We start from the raw sequence: 21,964 nt of genomic DNA, 5'->3' as shown, positions 1-21,964 counted from the left end.
TCTTCTTTCCTTCTTAGGACCCACTTTGCCGTCCCAAGGTGGCAGCAGCTATGTACGCGCTGCGATCTCTTCTGCTTCTGCTGTTGCCTCTGTGTCCCGGTCCTGGTCCTGGACCCGGTATCGAGGCAAAGGTCACCCGGAGTTGCACTGAGACCCGGCAGATCCTGGGGGCCCGGGGATATAGCTTAAGCCTACTCCCTCCCGCCCTGATCTCAGGTGAGGAGAAAAAGGAAGACTAGAGAATTGGGGGCGAGGGAGGGGGCGGGGGCCGGTCCCCCCATCTCACAATAACTCTCTTCCCTTTCAGAGTGGCCGTTATAATAATCTTTTCGTCTCATAGTAATAATGTCTCTTCTCCTCCGGAACTTCTTTACCAGGATCACAATAACACTCCTGTTCAGATGATAGCTCTCTACTCCACCCCCACCCCAGGAATCCCTTTCTAGTAATTAGCACCCGCCTCTGTGTTTCTTTATTCACAGCCCAATTTGTTCCCCTCGCTATTTCCATGAGCCCCTTCTATGACAATACTTTCTTTCTTACCAGGTAATCCCACCCCTCCAAACCCCATTCTTCCCATTGAAGCCATCCTGTAAGTCCTTAGAGGCCTGGGGTGTGCGATGTTAGGCAGGCTACCTAGGACCCTCTGATCACTAAATGGGCCCATCTTTATTTGATCCTATCGCTAGTGCCAGTGGACCTGGGATGGGTGAGGGGACAATAAGAAGGGGGTAGAGCCAGGTGGGAATGTGGTGGCAGACAATAGAAAAGAAACCAGACAGTTCAAAGAGAAAGGATGGCCCCCAGAGATCAGCAGGAGAAGGAAGCAGTTTCACGACACGACTTCCCACCATTCCTTCGTGTCTCCTCTGTCCAGGTGAGCACCTCCGGATCTGTCCCCAGGAGTACACTTGCTGTTCCAGTGAGATAGAGCAGAAGCTGACCTGGGAGACTGAGGCCACCTTCCGAGGCCTGGTGGAAGAGAGCGGCTCCTTCTTGGTTCACACACTGGCTGCCCGGCACAGAAGATTTGATGGTGAGGACCTGGCGTCCGCAAACCTGGCCTCGCACCTCCTCTCTGTGCTCATGACCCGAGCAAGCATCCCGTCCCTGCTCCTGACTCTATCCCTAAGGCACTCCGGCCCTGGCTTAGCCCCCGCATCCCCACCCTAGGCTCTCTCAAGGTCCTGCCCTCCACCCCCAGCCCCAATTTGCCCAGACCTCTAAGAGTTGCTTAATTTCTGACTCACTTTTCTTTTCTCTCCCCATGCCCATCTCTTCCTGCCTCTGCCCTTTCTCTTGTCCATCCTTCTCTGGCCTTACCCCACCTCACACCCCTTTCTCTGCACTTGCCACAGAGGTTTTTCGGGAGATGCTCTCATCAGCCGAGCACTCCCTGTCCCTGCTCTTCCAGCGCTCCTTCGGCCGCCTGTATGCCCAGCACACCCCCTTGTTCAGTGGCCTGTTCTCTCGGCTACGGGACTACTATGAGAGGTCCGGTGAGGGGTTAGATGATGCCTTGGTGGATTTCTGGGCTCAGCTCCTGGAGAAAATGTTCCCCCTGCTGCACCCACAGTACATCTTCTCCCCTGACTACCTGTTCTGCCTCACGCGCCTGGCCTCTTCTGCTGATGACTCTCTGAAGCCTTTTGGGGACTCACCCCGCCGCCTCCGCCTGCAGGTGAGGGGCCCCAAGGCCTGAGTTTCAGCCACCTTTGACCTAGTGACCTCTGAAGTATGTACTACTCACCTCCAGCCCAATGACCCCCTTTCCATGCCCCAGTCACCCCTGACCTGGTGATCCCTCTATCCTGCATGGCAGCCATGTCTGACCTGGTGACCCCTATCTTGAGCCTCAGTCACCTCTGCCTGACCCAGTGCTCCTTGGTCTCCTTTAATTGGATGGCCCCCTTTCTGTGTCCTAGTTTACACAAGTTGCTGACCCACTCACCTGCTCTTGCCTCCCCTCACCCCACCTTTCTGCCAACTCCTCCCTAATCCCAATACCTTGGCTTCCTCTGGTTCAACTAACTGTGAGTTAGACACTTAATATTTAAGAAGAATTTTCATTTATAGTCTCTCATTTAATTATCATCATAACTCTAGGAGGTAGATATTAGCATTCCTATTTTACAGATGAGGAAACTGAACTTCCCAGAGGTTAAGGTCTCACAGCCAATACGTGGTAGAGCTATGTTTCACACCCAGGTCTCCTGGCTTCGGGTTCAGTGTTTGTTCTGATACAAGCCCCTCTATCTCCAAGCCCTGTAAAATGTAATCCCTCCACCTCTTCCCAAGTCCAGTTCCCCTGGGTCCTTCTAGACTGTGATTCCTTTGATCCTCTTGAACCTGCCTCCCGGGACCACCTGACACTCCTAACCACCCCAAGATAACCCTACAAACCTCACCCCCCTGCTCATCCCCTTGGTGCAGTCTCTTGGTCCCAGTGTTGACTGACCCTCAACAGTCCTGTGGTTTTTCTCACCTTCTTTCCCCTCCCCCAGATAACCCGGGCCCTGGTGGCTGCCCGGGCCTTTATCCAGGGCCTGGAGACCGGAAGAGATGTGGTCAGCGAAACGCTTAAGGTTAGAGGGAGCCTGAGTATGGGCAGGGCCCAGGGAGGGAGACAAGAAGCAGGAAAGGTCCCATGAAGAAGAGTCCGGTGCCAGCTGGCAGGAGAGGCCTGGGGCCTTCCCATATCAGCCTTGAAGCCCTGGCATCCCAGGGTAAATCAGAAAGGCTGGAGTCTCCCTTGTGTCATGACCCATGATCTCCTCCCACCTCTGACCCTCTGATGACTCTTACCCCCTGCCAGCCTCTACGGGCCTGCTCATCTCCATAGCATCTGAGATTGGAGTACTGGCCCTCCTGGTTTTCTCCAGGACCACTCAGTGGCTCCCTCTTCCCTGCTACTGGAGGCCAGGTTCCTGGCCTGGCCTTCAAGGCCCTCTCTCTACTGCTCATTCTCTCCCTGACCTCCCAGCCTTACTTCCTGCATCCTCATCCTCCTCTCTCCTCAACCATGATGGGCTCAGTCTTGTCCTTGAACCTTTTCTCAGATCCCTCACCGCCCCATCTCTCCCAAGAAGCAGCATCTGCAACCTGGCCCCTAGGAGCCTCCCTCCTCTGATCTGTGGCAGTCCTGGGGTCACTCCTGCTACCACATGGGGTCATCAGTCCTAGATGTTCACATCCAGCTCTACACTGAGAGCCTGGGAAAGGTGGGGTGGGGCATTTGACTTCTCTCTGTGCCCAGCACCAGGCTTGGCTGAGGGCAGCCAACCGTGGATGACACAGGCCTGCTCTCTGCTCCCAGATGCCGCTGTCCGAAGGCTGCAAGCGGGCTGTGATGCGTCTGACAGGCTGCCCCCTTTGTCGGGGGGTCCCCTCGCTGCCACCCTGCCGGGGCTTCTGCCTCAACGTGGCCCACGGCTGTATCAGCAGCCAGGGACTGGATCCTGACTGGGGGGCCTATCTGGGTGAGGGGATTCAGGAAAGCCCGGGAGGGCTGTCTGTGTGGGGGTGGGCAGGGTGGACCAGGGAGGGAGTGTTAAGCGGTACTGAGGGGAGAGGATGAGGAGCGGCTCTTCTCATGTCAGTTTCCCCCATCTAAGACCTGCTGCTTCCCTCCAAGGCCGGGGTCAGGATTTGCGTGAACATCCTACTTCAGTGAGTATCTCCCTGGATGTCCCCTCATTTCACCCTTTCTCTTTCTTTCCCTCTTTCAAGATGGTCTCCTGTTCCTGGCCGAGAAGATCCAGGGCCCCTTTTCCTTTGAGCTAGCAGCACAGTCCATCGGGGTGAAGATCGCGGAGGGTTTGATGCATCTGCAGGAAAACAGCGTGGGGCTGTCAGCCCAGGTACAGGGGCCACGAGAAGAGTGGGAGTTGGCGGGAGGACCGGAGAGAGAAGGGTGGAGGGGGAGGCCCCAGGCTGGGGGTACAGTGCAGGGTGTCAGTGAGACACTGTAGGGCCTCTGGATAAACTGGGGTGTCGGGGGCGATTGGAGTATTGGAGTGTAGTTTTTACCGCGGGACGACTGTCTGTGGGGTCTCTTTCCGGTGCCGCAGGTGTTCCAGGAATGCGGGAGCCCCCAACCGGCGCCGGCCCGCGCCCGCCGTGCCCCAGCCCCCCGGGAGGAGGTGGGCCGGCTCTGGTCGGCGGCGGCGGCGGAGGAGGAGCGGCCCACGACGGCTGCGGGCGCCAGCCTGCCCCGGCTGGTGAGTGGCGGGCGGCAGGCGGGGGCGCAGGCGCGGCGGTGGGCGGGGGGCGCGCGCACCAGCTCCTCCCGGGCTCTCTTTGCGTCCAGGTGTGGGAGCTCCGCGAGCGGCTGGGCCGGGTGAGGGGCTTCTGGGCCGGGCTGCCCCTGACAGTGTGCGGGGACCCCCGCGTGGCTGCGGACGTCTCCCAGGAAGCGGCGCCCTGCTGGACCGGAGCTGGGCGGGGCCGGTGAGAGCCGGGCGGCGGCGGCGGCGGCGGCGGCGGGCGGGAGGGCGAGGCGGACTCCGGGGGCGGGGCGGGAGCCTCCGGGGCTGCTCTGCTCGCAGGTACCTGTCGCCCGTGGTCGGGGGTCCCCAGGCCGGGCAGATCGACAACCCAGAGCTGGATGCGGAAGCCTCGAGCCCCGACCTCCAGACGCGGAGGCGGCGGCTGCAGCTCCGGGCGGCCACGACCAGGATGAAGGCGGCCGCCCTGGGACGCGACCTGGAGCTGGAGGACTGGGGTGAGGCCCCGGGCCGCCGCGAGGGCCTCGCTCCGCCCGGCTTTCCGCGATTGGACCCGGGCCAACCCGCAGCCCCGCCCCCTGCTTTCTGTAGTCCCTCCCCTGGCGTCTCTCCGTTACCATCAATTCATTGACTCACACATTTTACACGCACGTATTGAGCGCTTTACTCAAAGGTAGGGGGTAGAGCACCAATGACAGGGTCTCTATCCTTGAGTTCATGGTTCCCTGGGGGAGACACCAAAACACTCTTACAGAACGGTGGGAAGCTCCTAAGAGTGGGCAATCCCGGGAGGTGGGGAAGTGGGGTGCGGGCGCCATGGGGCTGGCTCCCCAAAGTAGAATTTGCCAGGGAAACAAGGCACTGACATCTATTTTTTTCCTCTCTCCCACTGTCTGTCTCTGTCTCTCCCCCCTTCCCGTCTGCTCGCTGCTTCTGTGTACGTCTGTTTTCTCTCTTTTCCTGTTTATCCTCTCTCTCTATCTGTCTCTCCTTTTTGTCTGCCTCGTTGTCTCTTCCTGTCTCTCGTTGCCTTCCCTCATTCTCATGTGTCTGATCTCTCTGCTCACCTTCCTGTCATTCGCTTTCTCCCTCTTCTCACCCTGCCTGCTCCTCCACCCCTCCACCTATCACTGTTTTTATCTCGAGTTCTCTCCCTCGCTGCCTGTGGCTCCTTCTCTCTCTCTGTCTCCCGCTACCTCTCTTTTCCATCCCTGTCTGTTTCCGATCCTCCTCCTCCCTGCAGAGGACGCTAGCGGCTCTGGAGAGGGACAGCACTATGCAGATGACTGGATGGCTGGGGCAGCAGCTGTGGCCCCCCCGGCCCGGCCTCCTCGCCCTCCTCGAAGGGATGGTGCTGGGGGCAAAGGAGGAGGTGTCATTATCCGCCACAGCCAAGACAGGAGCAGGACTGGAGGGACGTCTGTCAGTTTTCACACCCAACCCCTCCTCATTCTCTTCCTCTCAGCCCTGGCCCTGCTCGGACCTCGATAACTGGGGAGGGGTGCCCTGGCATCAGAAGGGTTCGTGGCCCATCCCCTCCTCCCCCGTCTGCTGGGTCTGGGGAGGAGTCGGAGGGGGCTGCAGAGAGGGTAGAGAAGGGACTTTTTGGGTGAATGGCTGGGGCCCCAAATCCAGATTTCCATTGGTGGGTTGGGTTGGGGATGGGTGTTCACTATATTTATTTTTTCATTTGGTATCTGGGGAGGAGGGGCTGGGGGTATTTATTTAGGAAGGAGGTGTGGTCTCTCTAACCCAGCCTCTATGGTTGGGCTGGTGGTGAGCCCCAACAGAGAAAAAGGGAGGAGTTTTAGAGTTGCGGGGGGAGGGGTTTGAAGGAAGTTGAAGGTGGGGAATGGGTGGGGGCACCCGGTCTCAGAAACAGACAAAGCTGGTGTTTGCGGGGTGCAGGGCAGGGGACTAGGATGTCAGGATCTATGGGTCGGGTTCTATCGAGTTTTTTCAGTATCACTTTCTTAAACTAGAAAAAAGAAAGAAGAAATAAAAGCATATCTCATGGCCTCTGCCATCCGCCACATCCTTCACAAGCTTCCCCGTTTCATGTTTCAGTGTTCGGCTCGATTTTATTTATAAATAAATGGCTAATTTATTGGACCCTATGTGTGACTTTCTGTACCTTTAGCCCAGAGCCTCTGTGACCAGCAGTTCATTTCTGCCTGCTTATCTTGGAACCTGTCCCCTGGGATTGAGTTTGGGCAAGCTGTCCACCCTCTGGGTCTGAGCACCTTCATCTGCAAAATGGGGAGACTTGCGGGGAGGGGACTGCAAAACTCTTTTGGACCCAAGCCACCGTTAATATTACCACACCACTGACCCTGCCGTCAGAGTCGGGGCCCCAGTTCTCTGTGTCAGCCTCTGGCTACCTTGTCATGTCCTTTACAATGTCTGCTTTCAACTCTTGTCTGTCATTCTCCTTTCTTCTTTCCTTCTTTCCTTTGGTCGCCTGAATGAGGCTTTTGTTCTGCAGAAAGCTGAAAGAAAAAGTATAATTGATTCCTAAGTGCCAAAGGAGGGTAGGACTGGTGTCTTCCAATGGCAGGCTGGGTGCCCTGAAGGAGAGGGAAAGGTGCAGGGAGGGAGAGACCCAGAGACGCGATCAAAGCCGAATCAGCTGCAGAGACTGGCGGGACAAAGGGAGGGAGGGGGAGGAGCCTGGGCGCTGAGAAAGTTTAGGGGGAAAGTTGAGCCGAGCGAGAAACCGGGCGGTGGCTGGAGCAGGCGGGAGGGCCAGACCCCGATTTCCCTGCTGCTCCTCAGGTGGCCTGGTGAGTGGGCATGTGAAGCCGAGGCCTCGGCCAGTGGAGGGACTCTAGAGTTTATGGGAGGAGACTTGGGGGGGTTTCATAGAGAGAACCCCAGAGGGAGCCGACTCAGGGCTGGCAACAGACTGAGCAGTCACCAAAGCTGGAGGGAACTGCGGGCTGGAATCGGGGGTAATGGGAGGAGACAGGGATGGATGGAAGGAATAGAAGAAATCTGGACACAGGAAGGAGTCCAGTGCGGGGCTGGATCCTGGAGGCTGGGTTGGGGGAGGAAATTGGGGGATGATGCCAGAGGGGGCGGGTCTCTAGGTGGCCAGTGTGGGTTCTCTGCCTGGGGTCGCTCCGGGCTCGTCCTGGAAGGGGGCCGTCGGGGCTTGGTGGAGGGGCTGCGGGTTGGAATTGAAGGGGCAGGTCTGGACTCTCAGTAGATTGGGAAGCTGGGGCCTGGGAAGGAATTCTGAAGCTCGGCGTTCGGGTTTTGTCTCTTTGTGTCGCAGTCTCTCTCCAGCCCCACCCTCTCAATCCCCTCTGGGTGCACTGCTGGGGTTGGAAAGTGGGAATGGGGGTGTGTGGGATCTGGGCTTCCTAAACAACCCTATACCCCCCCAGGCCCTCTCACACACTGGGCTCTGCCTGGCGCCAAGAGGGAAAGCATACCTGAGCTTAGATGAGCTGGTCGGCTCTTATTCTTTACAAAGTTGCTCCTGTGGTTTCACCTCCCTGGGTTCCTAAGCTGGTGCCCTGTCTGGCCCTCATTCGCTCCTTATGGCTTCTCCTCTCAGCCTCAGAATGGGGCTCTTCAGCCCGACATGTCACAGACAGAGGGGCAGAGGAGGTGGTCAGGGGCCCGGTGATGTCTGTTTCACTGGTATGAGCGGACCGGTCTGATCTTTCTCCCCTTGCCTTCCAAATCCCTGGGGCTCAGTGAGGAGCTGTCAGTGGAGGTTGGAAGGAGCTGCAGGTTGACAGCAGAGAAGCAGTCGTGGGGCACCTAGAAGATCTGGGTGTAGAGGGGGCTCCCCCCTCCGCTGCCCCCCTGCCCGGAATGAGGTCTCAGCTGCAGCAGCAGCAGGAGAGAAGGCTCTACCCCCTCCTTAGACTCTCCTCCTTCCCCCTCATTTCCCTTCTAGACGCTGACAGAGGCAAAAATCTGCTAACTCAGGGGGCAGACTCAACCGGGGCTGCGAGCAGACCTGGGGAATGAACCCCCAAACTCGAACCGGCGCCTTCCGCGGCTGCACGGCTGTCTCAAGCTGTCTCTGCCTCTGTGCCTGGCCCTTGCCCTGCCCCGCTCTAGCAACCCCCTTCCCTTTGCCACATGGGCCCTCTGTCTCCTACCAGGACCATGCGCCTCTGGGGGCCTCGGAGCCTGGGGGTGGCTCTGGGAGTCTTCATGACCATCGGATTTGCCCTCCAGCTCTGGGGGGGTCCCTTCCAGAGGAGGTGAGTTCCCATCTTGTCCCAACGCCCCACAGATGCCCCCCCACTTGCTCCTCCCCGTCCCACCTGGGGCTGTGACTCTTGGGGACTCAGAGGACGCTCCACGCCCTCGTCCTTTCTCCTCAAGACACTCATCCACCTGCTGGTGAGGGACACGACACTTCCCCTCCCGTCTCTCCCCAGGCTACCTGGGCTGCAGCTCCGACAGTCCTGGGCCTCAACCCCGGGACCAGCTGTTCCATCCTGCCCGCCACGGCAGCGACTCGTGTTCCTGAAGACGCATAAATCCGGGAGCAGCTCTGTGCTCAGTCTACTTCACCGCTACGGGGACCGACACGGGCTGCGCTTCGCCCTCCCCGCCCGCTATCAGTTCGGCTACCCAAAGCTTTTCCAGGCCTCTCGGGTCAAAGGCTACCGCCCTCAGGGTGGAGGCACCCAGTCCCCCTTCCACATCCTCTGTCATCACATGAGGTTCAACCTGAAAGAGGTGAGGAGTGTCGAGGGGGTGGACAGGACTGGCGAGAGATGGGCTCATGCCTGTAGCCAAGACCACCAGGGGAGGAGACCCCAGGCCTGGAGGCTCCCCAGGCATCCCCTCACCCAAGAGTTGGGCATGGGGGCCACAAAGGTGAGTCCTGCTGCCCCCTCCTCAGCTGTCCCTTCCTCAGAATTTTCTGGCAGCCGAAGTTCTGCCCTCTCCATCTAGAGTTTACTGCAGTCTCTCTCCTTGACCAATTTATCCTGCTGGCATCAGTGTCCCGCCAACTCTGACCCCACCCCGCCAACCCTCCCTCCAGGTACCTGGCCCTTCCTGGCCCCTTCCGCTGGCACTACCAGGGCCCTGTGCAGTCACTGCCTTCTGACCCGGCTGCATCTCACTCCCCTCACCACGTCTGCCAGATTTTGAAGATCAGCTACATGCCAAGCCCCAGCCCCAGCCCCACCCCCAACCCCCGGAGCCTCAGTTCTAAAGGGGGAGATGAGTGCACGCACTCACAGGTCATCCGTGTACACACACACACGCACGCACGCACGCACTCGCGCGCGCGCGAACCTCTTGGAGGAAGAAAATCAATGGGCAAATGAACACATACAGGGAAAGAGCGAACTTTCACTGAATACTTCTTGGGTGCTGGATAGTCATCTTACCGTCATCCTGCCAGGAAGGCATTATAAGTGTCTCCACTACACAGATGAGGAGGTTGAATCTCAGAGAGGCTCAGTGACAGGCCTCTGTTAACGGAAAGCCACAGAGCTAGCATTTGAACCCAGGCCCAGCTGCTCCAAAGTCAAAGTGCCTTCTGTGGGCTGTGTGCGTGTGTATGTGTGTTTGTATTCGGAACTGTGGGGAGAATAGTCATCAAAAGAGGTGGGGCTTTCTGGAGAGGTGGGTTTTATAGAAAAGGGTGGACATGACTTTGTAGTAAGAAAAATATCAGGTGTTCTTAGAGCAAAACATCTTAAAGACATGGTGGCAGTGGTGTGTGTGCGTGTGTAGGTGGTAGAACTTCAGTGGTGGCTGCAAAAGCAGTCCTGTTGGAGCTGGAGCAGGAGAAAGCAGCTGAGCAGCATGAATGTGATCTAATGGGAAGCGAGGGGGCACTGCTGGGAGTGAGGCGAGGACAGTGGTCACTGAGGCAGGTTCCTCTGGAGTTTAGGATGATTGTCACCACCCCTCACTACCCCCCATGTTCCCCACACTTCCACATCCTTCAAGGTAAGTGTTAACCCAGATTTACTGATGGAGGCTCTGAGAAGGCTCTGAGAAGTTCGATAACCTGCCCAAAGTTACAGGGTTGGTAAATGGCTGAATTGGGATTTTATTCCAGGTCCATCTGATGCCACAGACCGTTCTCTGCACTGTTTCCCTATGCCTTCAAAGAGACATACAGCTCACAGGCTCGCCCTGCAGGCATGCCCACACCGGCAGAGCAGACTGGAAGACTTGTCAGGGAGTCAGGTTCAATGACAGAGGTCGCGTTCAGAGGCAGAAACCCTTCAAGGAGCCCCAGAGCTGAGTTCTGGCATGGATCTGCCTGAAGGACCACGCTAGGGTGTGGCTCAGCCCAATCCCCACCTTCCTTCTTGCCCAGAAGTGGGACCACACATCCTAGGCCTCAGAGCAGCACCCTACCGAGTGGCCATGGCTCCCCAGTGCCCATTCCAGGGGTGTCTCTTGCTCTGCAAGATGCCAAGGAGCCCCAGGAGTGCCCTGTCCTTCGGCCATCCTGGGCTTGGCCTGCCCCTGACGCCTATACCTGAGACAGCGTTGCGACTGCTCTGTCTCCTCCCTATTTGCTGCCAGTGATCCTCCTGAGAAGGCCTGAGGCCAGCTCCTTTCTTGGAGTCGTGACAGAGTCCCAGAGTAGGCACTTAGGTTTTTGTTGGAGAAGTGAACACAAAGCTTGATTCCTAGAAGTGTTACTGACCAAGGCAGACAGAAAGGCCCAAGGAAGTTAATGTTCTCCAGGAGCTTCCCATGTTCCAGGTTCCTTCCTATCCTTATCTCATGTAACCTCCATCATCACTTGGGAAGGAAGGTATGATGGATCCCCGTTTTGCAGATAAGCAAATTGAGTCTCAAAGATGTTAAGTGCCTTACCCAAGATCTATGTAGCTGGTGAAGGAAGCTGGGGGTTCCCAGCAGAGCTGTCAGAAGGAGGTTGGAGGAGGCTGGGGGATCCGTGGGCACTGGGTTTGCTCTTAGTTTCTTCCTGGCTTAGTTCTCTCTCCTTATGTCTGTTTCCTCTTCTCTGCAGGTACTTCAGGTCATGCCTTCTGACAGCTTCTTCTTTTCCATTGTCCGAGACCCAGCGGCTCTGGCCCGCTCTGCCTTCTCCTACTATAAATCCACATCATCGGCTTTCCGCAAATCACCGTCCTTGGCTGCCTTCCTGGACAATCCCCGAGCCTTCTACCAGCCCGGGGCCCGTGGGGACCACTATGCACGCAACTTGTTATGGTTTGACTTTGGCCTCCCCTTTCCCCCAGAGATGAGGACCAAGAGAGGGAATCCTCATCCCCCCAGAGATCCCAACCCGCCACAGCTGCCTTCTGGTGTTGGCCTGCGAGCCCACACCTTGGATCCCAATGCTCTCTTCCATCCCGTTCCCACTGTTGCTGATGGTCACAGCCAGACGTCCAGCTCTGCCTCTTTAGATTTGAGGTCTTCATCCTTCATCCAGTGGAATCTGGCCTGGCTGGACTCTGTCTTTGACCTGGTCTTGGTGGCCGAGTACTTTGACGAGTCATTGGTCCTGCTGGCAGATGCCCTGTGCTGGAGTCTAGATGATGTGGTGGGCTTCATGCACAACGCTCAGGCTGGAGGTGGGCAGGGCGGAAGTGCTGTCGGCGATGGTGGACTGACTGCTGAGGACAGGCAGCTGTCTGCAAGGGCCCGAGCCTGGAACAACCTGGACTGGGCTCTCTATGTTCACTTCAACCGCAGCCTGTGGGCCCGGATAAAGCAATACGGCCAGAGCCGGCTGGACAGTGCTGTGGCGGAGCTCCGGGCTCGCCGAGAGGCCCTGGCTAAACACTGTCTGGTGGGGGGTGAGGCTTTAGACCCCAAGTACATCACTGACCGGCGGTTCCGCCCTTTCCAGTTTGGATCAGGTAAGGTTTTGGGTTACGTGCTTCAGAGTGGCCTGAGCCTCCAAGACCAGGAGGAGTGTGAGCGCCTGGCTACCCCTGAGCTACAGTACAAGGACAAACTAGATGCCAAGCAGTTCCCCCCAACAGTCTCTGTGCCCCTCAAGACTTCAAGGCTACCCTCCCCCTAGGCAGCAGGCCACTAAGTCTTAGGCTGAAAAGCAGCTGAGCCACAGGGGCACAGTGATGAATGTGAGGCAGCCACATGCCCTTTCTGCTTCCCCCAGAGACCATGTCTGCTCCCCAAAGGACCAGTGGAACTTAGCACGGATGTGGGCCCCACAGGCCCCAGCCTGTGCCGAGGAATCCTAGTCCTAGAAGCATCCTCCCCCCATCTTGCCCCTTTCCCTTCCCAGCACCTCGTGCCCCCCCCAGGTCCAAACAGCACTCTCAAAGCCCCCCTGGAGGAGCAAACCATGGAGTACGGCAGAAATTGTTTGGGACACAAGGGATAGGAATAACGCGTCCATCTCTCTATGAAATATTTGTTACTGGGCTATACTCATTTCACTATGAAATGTTTGTTGAATGAATAAATAATTTGAAACTTTGACCTGCTCTATATAGGGCGGAAGGGAAGGGGATGGAGCATCTTCCTGGGAGAAACGGGGTTGGAGGGGGTTCTCTTCATAGTTCTTCTCTAAGAAGGGGTCTGTCTGCAGTCTCACCTAAACCCTTCACGCAGCGGGCTAACCACAGGAACACGCCGCTCTTCTTGTCCAAAATCCGGTCGCCCACAAATTCCGGCGCCTCCGAGGCCACGCCCCTTCCCTTCCGCTTCCGGTGTCTCTCCAGTCATTCGGCCCAGCACCCCGGTTCCGGCCCCACGGGGTCTCGGTTCCGGGCTCGTTGCCCCGGTTCCCGGCCCCGGCTGGTCTGTCGGGCCGGTCCGGCCGCGCGCAGCACCGGTCGGGGCTCGGGGCTCCCCGGGCCCACCCCAGCGGCCCCCTCGCCCTCCGCCGGCCACGGCCCACCTCGCTCCCCGGCCCGCGCCGCCTTCACCGCCCATGGAGTCCCAGTGCGACTACTCGATGTACTTCCCCGCCGTGCCGCTGCCACCACGCGCGGAGCTGGCTGGGGACCCGGGCCGGTACCGGGCGCTGCCCCGGCGCAACCACCTCTACCTGGGGGAGACTGTCCGCTTCCTGCTGGTGCTGCGCTGCCGGGGCGGCGTGGGGTCCGGCGCCGGAGGCGGCCCGGGCTTGGGCTCCCGAGGGGCCTGGGCAGAACTGGCGACCGCCCTGGCCGCCCTGGCCTCGGTCAGCGCCGGAGGGGCGCCCGTGGGCGGTGGCTCCGGCGACCAGGATTGCGAACCCCCGGGGGGCGGGGACCCTGGTGGTGGGGGGTTGTTTCGAGGCTGCAGCCCCCTCCTCACCCACGGCCCGGGCCCTGCTACCTCAGGGGGAGCGACCACGGTGAGGAGCTCGGGGCGACACGGCACAGGGCGGAGGGGCGGTCTGCTGGGCTCCAAAGACCGGAGGGGAGAGGGACGCTGGAGGGAAGCGGGAGGCCGATGACGGGTGAGGAGAGGGGAGGGCGAGAACCACGTACCGCGGATCTTAAAGGGAACGCTGGCGCTGCGGGCGGCCTTGACTCTTCTGACCTCTTCACCCTTTTCACAACCCAGCTGCCTGTGGAGGAACCAATTGTGTCCACAGATGAGGTCATCTTCCCACTCACCGTTTCACTGGATAGACTGCCCCCAGGGACACCTAAGGCCAAGGTAAGGCTGGCACGGGGTGGAGCTGTTGTCCTAATTCAGACGCCCTTTCTGAGGCTGGCTGTGTGTCTTTTCTCTCGACTGTGGTCCTGTGTCCCCTGTGCTCAGATTGTAGTGACCGTGTGGAAGCGGGAGGTTGAGGCACCAGAGGTCAGAGATCAAGGCTACCTGCGCTTGCTGCAAACCCGATCTCCTGGGGAGACCTTCCGGGGCGAGCAGAGCGCTTTCAAGGCCCAAGGTGGGGAGGAGAATGCAGAGAGGAAATGCTGGAGTCTGGAATTTGGGGGACAGTGGAGGGGTGATACTGGCAAGTGCCCAAGCTGGAGAGAAGAGCAAGATTAGAACTGTGGGTTGGAATGAGGCTCACCCAGCCCATCATCTCTTGCCTCCGCCCTCTCCTGCAGTGAGCACCCTGCTGACTCTGCTGCCTCCTCCAGTTCTGAAATGTCGCCAGTTCACTGTGGCTGGAAAACACTTGACCGTGCTCAAGGGTGAGCAGATTGGCGGCTCAGTTCTTGGGCAGCAGCAAGGGCACTGACTGGGTGTCAGTTACTCTGGTGGGGATAGATCCATTTTAGGGGGGAAAAGGTGGGGTCCAAGGGGTCCAGATACTCTGAGCTGAGCTGGTTACCTCCGACAGTGCTGAACAGCTCCTCCCAGGAGGAAATTTCCATCTGGGATATCCGCATTCTCCCAAACTTCAATGCCAGTTATCTGCCTGTCATGCCCGATGGCTCTGTGCTGCTGGTGGACAATGTCTGGTGAGGTCCTGGGGAGGGGCAGGGCCGCACAGTGGTGGGGATGGGGGCAGGGCCGAGAGCTCTGGTGTGGAAAGATCCAGCTCTGGTCCCTTTCTTCTGAACTAGTCACCAATCTGGGGAAGTCTCTATGGGCTCCTTCTGCCGGCTCCCTGGTACCTCTGGCTGCTTCCCCTGCTTGCTTAGTGCTCTGGAGGAACACAACTTCCTGTTCCAGCTCAGAGGGGGTGAGCAGCCCCCTCCAGGGGCCAAGGAGGTGAGTATAAGAGACTGGTGTGTTCAGGAGAAAGGGTGAGAAAATGCAGTGGGAGGAAGAGGCCAGGGGGTTGACTAAGGGGAGAGGGAACCTCTGATACATGTGATGTTTCCCTTTGTCCCTCTGGCAGGGCCTAGAAGTTCCCCTGATCGCTGTGGTTCAGTGGTCCACGCCGAAGCTGCCCTTTACCCAGAGCATCTATACCCACTACCGGTGAGTTTGTGGGACACCCCACCCTGGCCCCGCCTGGGTACTATCCTGTTCATCTTTGTTTCAAAACACACACATCCTGCTTCCCTCTCTCATTGCTTCTAGCCTGCCCAGCATCCGCCTGGACCGCCCGTGCTTTGTGATGACTGCTTCTTGTGAGTCCCCTGTTCGGACCTACGAGCGTTTCACTGTCACCTATACGCTGCTCAACAATCTCCAAGACTTCCTTGCTGTGAGGCTCGTGTGGACCCCGGAGCACGCCCAGGCTGGTAGGTGGCTGCCAGGCCTAACCTTGTCCCGAAGGAGGGGAGGGGAAGGGAAGCAGTCACAGAGATGGGTGACTGTGGCCGGCTGCTTCGGCTCTGAACCAGGGTGGTCTCCATGGTGTCACAATGGAGAGTTTAGAGAGGCCGCGGGGCAGAGTGATTTTAAGGGCCTTGACACTGGAGCTGGGCTCCCTGGTATGTTTGACTTGTACCTCTTCCACTTCTTAGCTGTGTGACCTTTGGTAGGTTACTTAATCTCTCTGAGCCTCAGATTTCTCATCTCTCAAACAGAGAAAATAATACCTCGTGGGGCTGTTACAGCGACTTAGTGAGTTAATATTATGTGAAGTGGTTAGAATAGATCTCAATACACAGTAAGTATTAGCTACTGTTATTTATAAAATTCAGCAAACAATAGCATATACTCAGTTTACTCCACAGAGTGGCTCTGAGGATCAAAACAAGACTGTGCTCGTGAACGCCCTCTGCAAACTGAGGAACACCATACAGATGTGTTTCCCAGCCCCCGTTTCTGTCCCCCCCAGGAAAGCAGCTGTGTGAGGAGGAGCGCCGGGCCATGCAGGCAGCCCTGGACTCCATTGTCTGCCATACACCCCTCAACAACCTCGGCTTTTCCCGGAAGGGCAGCGCGCTCACCTTCAGTGTGGCCTTCCAGGCTCTGAGGACGGGACTCTTCGAGGTGGGCTGGTGGGGGCCAGGCTGTGTGCTGGGTGAGGCAGAGCGTCAGGTGGAAGGAGTCAGGGCCGCTGGTTTCTGTGGCTGAAGCATAATGGGTGGTGCTACAAAGCCGCGCGGAGGGAAGGTGGAATTTAGATCCGACTTCGGCCTGTCAAGTGGGGAAGATGACCTGAAAGGAGGTCCGGGGCCTGGAAGCCGAGCTGGGTGGCTGATCCATGTCTCCCTACCCCAGCTGAGCCAGCACATGAAACTGAAGCTGCAGTTCACCGCCAGCGTGTCCCACCCTCCGCCAGAGGCCCGGCCTGTCTCTCGCAAGAGCAGCCCCAGCAGCCCTGCCGTCCGGGACTTGGTCGAGAGGCACCAGGCGAGCCTGGGCCGCTCTCAGTCCTTCTCCCACCAACAGCCCTCCCGCAGCCACCTCATGAGGTACGGAACCGCGGGAGGGGTGCCAGTGGACTTGGTAGAGGCTGGAGTTGGAGAGGGAGCAGGGAGGGGCCCTGGGTCCAACCAGAGCTCATAGCCTCTGCCTTCCCCCAGGTCGGGCAGCGTGATGGAGCGCAGGGCCATCACGCCCCCCGTGGCCTCGCCTGTCAGCCGCCCCCTCTACCTGCCCCCGGACAAGGCTGTGCTCTCTCTGGACAAGATCGCCAAGCGCGAGTGCAAGGTCCTGGTGGTGGAGCCCGTCAAGTAGCGCCATCCAGCTCTCCTCCCTCTCACACTCCTGGAAATCAACAGCCCCCGGAGCGGTGCTCCCTCCAGGCTGTGCCTCCCCTGGGATGCCTCCCACCGAGGGTGAGGAGGCCCTCAGGGCCGCCTGTCTGTGTCTGCTGATGAGGGACGAGGGAAGAAGCTGTGAAATGGACAGGGATGGCTGCGGCGTGAAGCCAGCAGTATTTCCCGGACCTCCTGGGGGGGCTGGCCCCACCCCTCGGCCAAGGCAAGGGCTCCAGGAGCTCCCTTGCCCCCTGGTTCTAAGTTTACAAAGTGTTTCCCTCGTTCCTTTAAGTTGTCTTCCCTGCCTCTGACATTCCCTCCCTCCCTCCCACCCGCAGGGCTGAGATCAGAGGGTGGTGATGGTAAAGGGACCCGACAATGACATGACCCTCCTGTCTCAGGTCAGGGGAGAGAGCTTGGTGGCCTCCCCTCGTCCTCATGTTTACGTTTGCAGTCTGAAGCACTTTATGTGGGGTTTTTTGGTTTTTTGGGTTTTTTTTTTTGGTTTGTCTGTTCCTGTAACTTATTCTCCAACTACTGCTTCCAACTGAAATAAGACTATTAAATACCTGTTCAGGAGGGAGAAGAATGACTGTTCTTTGTGTGTTGGTGGCAGGAGCAGAGAGCCAGGGGCTCAGAAAGATTTCCTTTAGCATGTACACCAAATAGCTCCCCTCAGTTCCCTTCCCACCCATTTTCTTTTTCTTCTGAGTCCCAGTTTTAGATGTCTAGAGGTGGCCTTGCTCCACTCCTCTGGGCTGAGGCCCTAGAAGCTGGAAGACACATGGGGTGTGACCCTCCTCCCCCAATACACACGACACATCCCTGGGCCTGGGAACATCAGACTCACGTTTATTAGGAGGGAAGGTGTGAGGAGAGGGAGGTCCCCTCGCCCTCACTCTCCTTAACATAGTACAGAGTCCCCAAGCCTCTGCCCTTCCCGGTAGGGGTGGGGAAGTGGGTGAGCAGACAGCCTTAGTTCTAATGGCAATCAAGAGAGGCGGGGGGAGGTTTGCGTCTTCCTCATCACAGAGGCTCACGGCCCCATCCACCTCTGCCCCTCGCCCTCTGGCAGGCTCACACGTCAAGGGGCTCCCGGCCTCGGTTCTGCCTCTTCACCACAAACACCCTCTGTCCCGACACGGTCACCAGCAGCGTGTGTTCTCCAAAGACCACTGGAGGGGAGACACACCTTCCCCCGCCCCGGGAGAGGGAAGGGAGCAGAGAGTTAGTGGGGTGCGAAGGCCTCCCTGGGGGTCACCATAAACTGGCTGGGCTCCAAAGCCAAAGAAATTTGACAGTTGCAAGCTCAGAGATTTGAAGATGGGAGGTCTCCATTAAATCCCCTTCTCTTGCTTTCTCATAATTCTGATGCAGGGGTGAATACCAAGGGGAACAGAGTGGCCAGAACCAGGGACCCCAGGGAGGTGGTGGGCGGCTGGTAGGAGACAGGTGCTTTTCCCTGAGAAGAGAAGCCTCGGGGAGCAGCACCCCCCAACACCGTCACCAGGGCCAGGGGCTCACCCGACAGGCGCTTGAAGGGTACGTTCATGCTGTGGTGCAGCCGGAAACCGCAGGCCGTGCTGACCAGCTCAGAGATGGCGCTGGCTGCCTGCTCGTCATTCTCTAGATCCCCAGATGACTGCATGCAGACAGAGGAGGGAAGATGGCAGGAATTAGGGAACAGAATTGGGAGAAAATTCCGAGGACACTTTGGCTCTAGCACTTGTAACCTGCCTCCACTTTCCAATACTCCAAGGTCACCCCCGGTTTTGGAAAGACCCACCTGAAAACTGCCCTGTGACGTTGTTGCCCCTCTTGATGCCATCCTGTTTGTCAACCTTAAAATACCGGGCTTCCTCCTGGGAAGCAGTGACTCTCATCCATTTCTTTACTGACGCTGTTTTCCTAATCCCTGAATCTTGATTTCTCTCCCTGTTCCCACTTACTTGATAAAATCACATTCTCAAACATCAGTGCCCACCCACCACAGACTTGTCCCAGGCGCCGTCTTTTCCTCAGTCTTCCTGTTTGTTGCCCTGTCTGCAGAATCTGAAACATAACATCCCCTTTGTCCCTGAACCCCTTCCTACTACCTAGCCCTTGGGTAATGATGTCACAGTGGCCTGGGCTTCCTCTTTTCTCGTGATGATCTCAACTTCCTCTTCCTACCTCCTCAATATGGGCCTCCCACTGAGTCAAATTCAGCACGCTTTGCTCTCTTGGACATTCTGTACCTCAGTTACCTCATCTGTAAATTGGGGACAACAATACCTATCTTATGGGCTTGTTGTGAGGGTTACAAGAGCATATTAGTAAGATGCTTAGAATAACTCCTAGCATTATATATTTAATTGCTATTATTCTATATCAAACTCAGTGTTTAAAGTTGAGCCACCAAAACTCCCCTTACCTCTCCCCCTCCCCAATCAACTTCCTTTCTTAAGTCCCTGTTTGTTAAGGCACCATAATTCTAGGCTTGAGTTCAAAGTCTTACAGCATGGAAAAGTTATCTCCTCTATTACCTATCTCTAGTCATTACGAAGACATATCGATTCTTCCTTTAAAAAATCTCTTCTCTCCTTGCTCCTTCTCACTGCCACCAGCTGTTTCATACCTAGATTTTGGCAACAGCATCCCTGCTTCTGAATCCCTCTCCTTCCGGCTCATCTTTACACCTAATAGAACAATTCCGCTCAATCACTTCATCAGCTGTTTCTGTTCAAAAACCCTTCAAAGCTCCTATTACCCCCCAAGATTAATCCACAGGTGTTAACCCAGCCTTGAAAGTCCTCCACAATCAGATCTTTCCTTAACATATCCTCTTCTTCCCCCAAACGTTTCCAAATCTTTTCAACATAAACCCACCAGCAATTCAGACAGGCTGATGTCACACTCCTGCAAATATGTCCACTTCCCAGCCCTGAATATGCTCTTTCTTTTCTGCCTGTTCACAACCATCCATCTTTTAAGGCCAGCTGAATTCTTGTCTCTTCCAAGAAAGTTTCCTTGCCAAAACACAAGTTATAACACAAAGGGCTGAATCCTTCACTCTCTGGACTCCTTCAGTTATCTTTACCACGTGCAATACTTTAGCTGAACTTTTAACCTTAAGCCTTGTCTCTCTAGCTGAACTTTTAACCTTAAGCCTTGTCTCTCCAGCTAGATTGAAAACTTCTAGAGCACTGACACTATATTGTACTGCAGAACAAAATACCAAGCCTCTTCAATAAATACCAAATAAAGACATACTCAAGAATAACTCAGGTAATGTCAGTTATCAACAAACCTGTAACTACTTTGGCTTTGGTAAAGTCAGTAAACCTCTTTTACCTCAAAACAGTTACAGGACTAAGATTCCAGAGATAGATTAATTGATTTAATTCCTGAATTTAATTCCTATATGCCAGGCATGATACCAGGTAAAAATCAAGAACAGAGACAAATCAGGTTAAACTGGGCAACGTTAGAAGGCATCATCGGGCGATGTGTATTGGAGGAGCCCCCCCTCCCTTTTCCAAAACGCACCGCCAGCACTGCGCCTTCACTCAGCACCAGGTAGCCGAGCTGGTCTGGGATTCGCTCCAGCCCCTGGGTCAGTGCAGAAGTCTAGTGGGTAAAGATGCAATCAGTGAGCAGCAGGCTAAGAGAACAGCCCTTGGCAAACCCAAGAACAGCCCTTGGCAAACCCAATACTCTCTCTTGACAATGGCCCCCCAGGCCTCTTTCCCCAGCCAGGGCCCTTCCAGACCCTCTTCCCGCTACATGGCCTTCAACACTGATCTTCCTGAGCCTCCGTCAGTCCTCACTCTCTGCCCCTGGGCTCCACCGGCCTTCCACACCCCACCTTTGCTACCCCACAGACAACTCCCCTCAGCCCGGTCTCCAATTCCACCTGTGGCCCGCCGCTCCCCCTCAGATTACTCCCCAGCCTCTGTACACCCTCCCACCGTCCCCTGCTCAGCCCTCTACGTCGCCACCCCTCCATCTCCATTCCCTCTCGGTCCCGGGGCGGATAGGAGGTGAGGGCGGAGTGCAGGCTCAGGACTGGGCGACCAAGGAGATGGGGGGGCAGGGACACCGAACCCCCGGCGCGTAGTCCCGCGCATGCGTCCTCACTCACCATCGCAGCCTTAGGTGCTGGGGGGCGCTCACTGCCAGACGTAGCTTCCGGCTCCAGTCCCAGGTAACGTGATTCCACCCGGCGGTCTCCTCCTCCTGCCTTGCACCGCCCGACTTGAGTCCCGCCCCCAGAATGCGGATTGGAGAGTGGCTACGTCATCAGACTTACTCTGCCAGTGTGGAGCGCCGCTTCCCGGAGGCGCACGCGGATTGGCCGCAGACCCTCTTTAACATTCATCTCCTCTTCCCTCAGCCCCAAAGCGCCGAGATAGGGGGGCATGTCGGCGGAGGGGCGGGCCTGGGGGGGCGGGGCCGGAGGGAGGAGGTTGGGCTAAGGGTTTGTGCCTGCGCAACAGAGGCGGCCCGGGTTCCACCTAGGGGTAGACCGCCCGCAGTGGGACAGTAAGAGAATAGAGTAAAAAAACGTGAAATGCAGATGAAGAGCTATTCAAGTGCTACTCTTGTGCCTACTCCGGGCAGCTCTCTAAGACAGAAATTTGTTCCCAAAGTGGTTTTTTGTCCCGGGATTCTGTAAGAAACGGTGTGATGGTGCATTGATCCCTCGCTAGCCAAGGCAGCTGCAATACTGAATATTCTCTGCCAGGAATAATTAGAAAATGACCTTGGAGTCATTTTTAAATATATGAGTGTCATAGAAATTTTTTGTTTTAATTTAAATAGTTTTTAGGGCTGCTGCAATGTTAATGTGGGTGAGGGAAAATGATAAGTAGTAATAAAACAGTAAATACTTGATGAGGATGTGGAGAAATTGGAGCCCTCATACATTGCTGGCAAGAACGTAAAATAGTGCAGTTGCTGTGGGAAACAGATTGACAAGTTTCCTCTAAAAGTTAAATATAGAGTTACTATATTTATAAATGAGAATTAGATGTAGAAAAGTTAAATATGACCTAAAAATTCCACTCCTAAATACATACCTAAAAGGATTGAAAACATACATTCACACAAAACTTGTACACAAATGTTTATAACAGCATTATTGACAATAGCCCCGAAATGGAAGCAACCTAAATACCCATAAACTGAAGACTGGATAAATGAAATGTGGCATGTCCATACAGTGGAATATTATCCAGCTATAAAAAGGAATCAAGTACGGAT

General features: G+C 56.5%; 4 protein-coding genes across 4 annotated transcripts; 3 read left to right on the top strand and 1 right to left on the bottom strand.

Annotated features, from left to right (window-relative positions):
- Positions 1 to 35: 35 nt before the first annotated feature.
- GPC2 (glypican 2) lies at positions 36 to 6,252 on the top strand. The gene is made up of 10 exons (XM_082670384.1): positions 36 to 216; positions 878 to 1,036; positions 1,359 to 1,681; positions 2,505 to 2,585; positions 3,317 to 3,479; positions 3,730 to 3,860; positions 4,071 to 4,220; positions 4,310 to 4,449; positions 4,548 to 4,723; positions 5,470 to 6,252. Exons 1-10 carry the CDS (start codon positions 51 to 53, stop codon positions 5,715 to 5,717), a joined length of 1,737 nt encoding a protein of 578 aa, XP_082526510.1. The 5' UTR covers positions 36 to 50; the 3' UTR covers positions 5,718 to 6,252.
- A 699-nt stretch (positions 6,253 to 6,951) lies between these two features.
- Positions 6,952 to 12,584, top strand: GAL3ST4 (galactose-3-O-sulfotransferase 4). The gene is made up of 4 exons (XM_082670385.1): positions 6,952 to 7,009; positions 8,137 to 8,449; positions 8,630 to 8,933; positions 11,206 to 12,584. The coding sequence occupies exons 2-4, from the start codon at positions 8,325 to 8,327 to the stop codon at positions 12,226 to 12,228; spliced, it is 1,452 nt and encodes a 483-aa protein (XP_082526511.1). The 5' UTR covers positions 6,952 to 7,009; positions 8,137 to 8,324; the 3' UTR covers positions 12,229 to 12,584.
- Positions 12,585 to 12,914: 330 nt separating this feature from the next.
- Positions 12,915 to 17,294, top strand: TRAPPC14 (trafficking protein particle complex subunit 14). Its single transcript, XM_082671409.1, has 11 exons — positions 12,915 to 13,512; positions 13,725 to 13,820; positions 13,926 to 14,055; positions 14,222 to 14,308; positions 14,458 to 14,578; positions 14,684 to 14,831; positions 14,962 to 15,044; positions 15,147 to 15,310; positions 15,853 to 16,007; positions 16,239 to 16,432; positions 16,544 to 17,294. Exons 1-11 carry the CDS (start codon positions 13,105 to 13,107, stop codon positions 16,695 to 16,697), a joined length of 1,740 nt encoding a protein of 579 aa, XP_082527535.1. The 5' UTR covers positions 12,915 to 13,104; the 3' UTR covers positions 16,698 to 17,294.
- A 263-nt stretch (positions 17,295 to 17,557) lies between these two features.
- LAMTOR4 (late endosomal/lysosomal adaptor, MAPK and MTOR activator 4) lies at positions 17,558 to 20,956 on the bottom strand. Its single transcript, XM_082671164.1, has 4 exons — positions 20,844 to 20,956; positions 20,249 to 20,329; positions 18,245 to 18,362; positions 17,558 to 17,895 (listed from the first exon to the last, which is right to left on the bottom strand). Exons 1-4 carry the CDS (start codon positions 20,844 to 20,846, stop codon positions 17,798 to 17,800), a joined length of 300 nt encoding a protein of 99 aa, XP_082527290.1. The 5' UTR covers positions 20,847 to 20,956; the 3' UTR covers positions 17,558 to 17,797.
- Positions 20,957 to 21,964: the final 1,008 nt, after the last annotated feature.

This window comes from Grampus griseus, assembly GCF_964374135.1.
Source record: "Grampus griseus genome assembly, chromosome: 14".
Classification (NCBI taxonomy): Eukaryota; Metazoa; Chordata; class Mammalia; order Artiodactyla; family Delphinidae; genus Grampus; species Grampus griseus.
The sequence above is the reverse complement of the archived record's forward strand: the minus strand, read 5'-3'. Positions and strand labels throughout refer to the sequence as shown.

Bases quoted from the DNA above. Each gene is read 5' to 3' on its own strand.
- GPC2 (XM_082670384.1), top strand. From the start codon at position 51: ATGTACGCGCTGCGATCTCTTCTGCTTCTGCTGTTGCCTCTGTGTCCC. The intron at 3,480-3,729 runs GTGAGGGGATTC...CCCTCTTTCAAG, and splicing joins TGACTGGGGGGCCTATCTGG to ATGGTCTCCTGTTCCTGGCC. The intron at 4,450-4,547 runs GTGAGAGCCGGG...CTCTGCTCGCAG, and splicing joins ACCGGAGCTGGGCGGGGCCG to GTACCTGTCGCCCGTGGTCG.
- GAL3ST4 (XM_082670385.1), top strand. From the start codon at position 8,325: ATGGGCCCTCTGTCTCCTACCAGGACCATGCGCCTCTGGGGGCCTCGG. The intron at 8,450-8,629 runs GTGAGTTCCCAT...GTCTCTCCCCAG, and splicing joins GGGGGTCCCTTCCAGAGGAG to GCTACCTGGGCTGCAGCTCC. The intron at 8,934-11,205 runs GTGAGGAGTGTC...TCTTCTCTGCAG, and splicing joins TGAGGTTCAACCTGAAAGAG to GTACTTCAGGTCATGCCTTC.
- TRAPPC14 (XM_082671409.1), top strand. From the start codon at position 13,105: ATGGAGTCCCAGTGCGACTACTCGATGTACTTCCCCGCCGTGCCGCTG. The intron at 13,821-13,925 runs GTAAGGCTGGCA...CCCTGTGCTCAG, and splicing joins CAGGGACACCTAAGGCCAAG to ATTGTAGTGACCGTGTGGAA. The intron at 14,832-14,961 runs GTGAGTATAAGA...TCCCTCTGGCAG, and splicing joins CCCCTCCAGGGGCCAAGGAG to GGCCTAGAAGTTCCCCTGAT.
- LAMTOR4 (XM_082671164.1), bottom strand. The intron at 18,363-20,248 runs GTGCGTTTTGGA...GTCTGCATGCAG, and splicing joins GTGAAGGCGCAGTGCTGGCG to TCATCTGGGGATCTAGAGAA. The intron at 17,896-18,244 runs GTGAGCCCCTGG...TCTCCCCTCCAG, and splicing joins ACCCTTCAAGCGCCTGTCGG to TGGTCTTTGGAGAACACACG.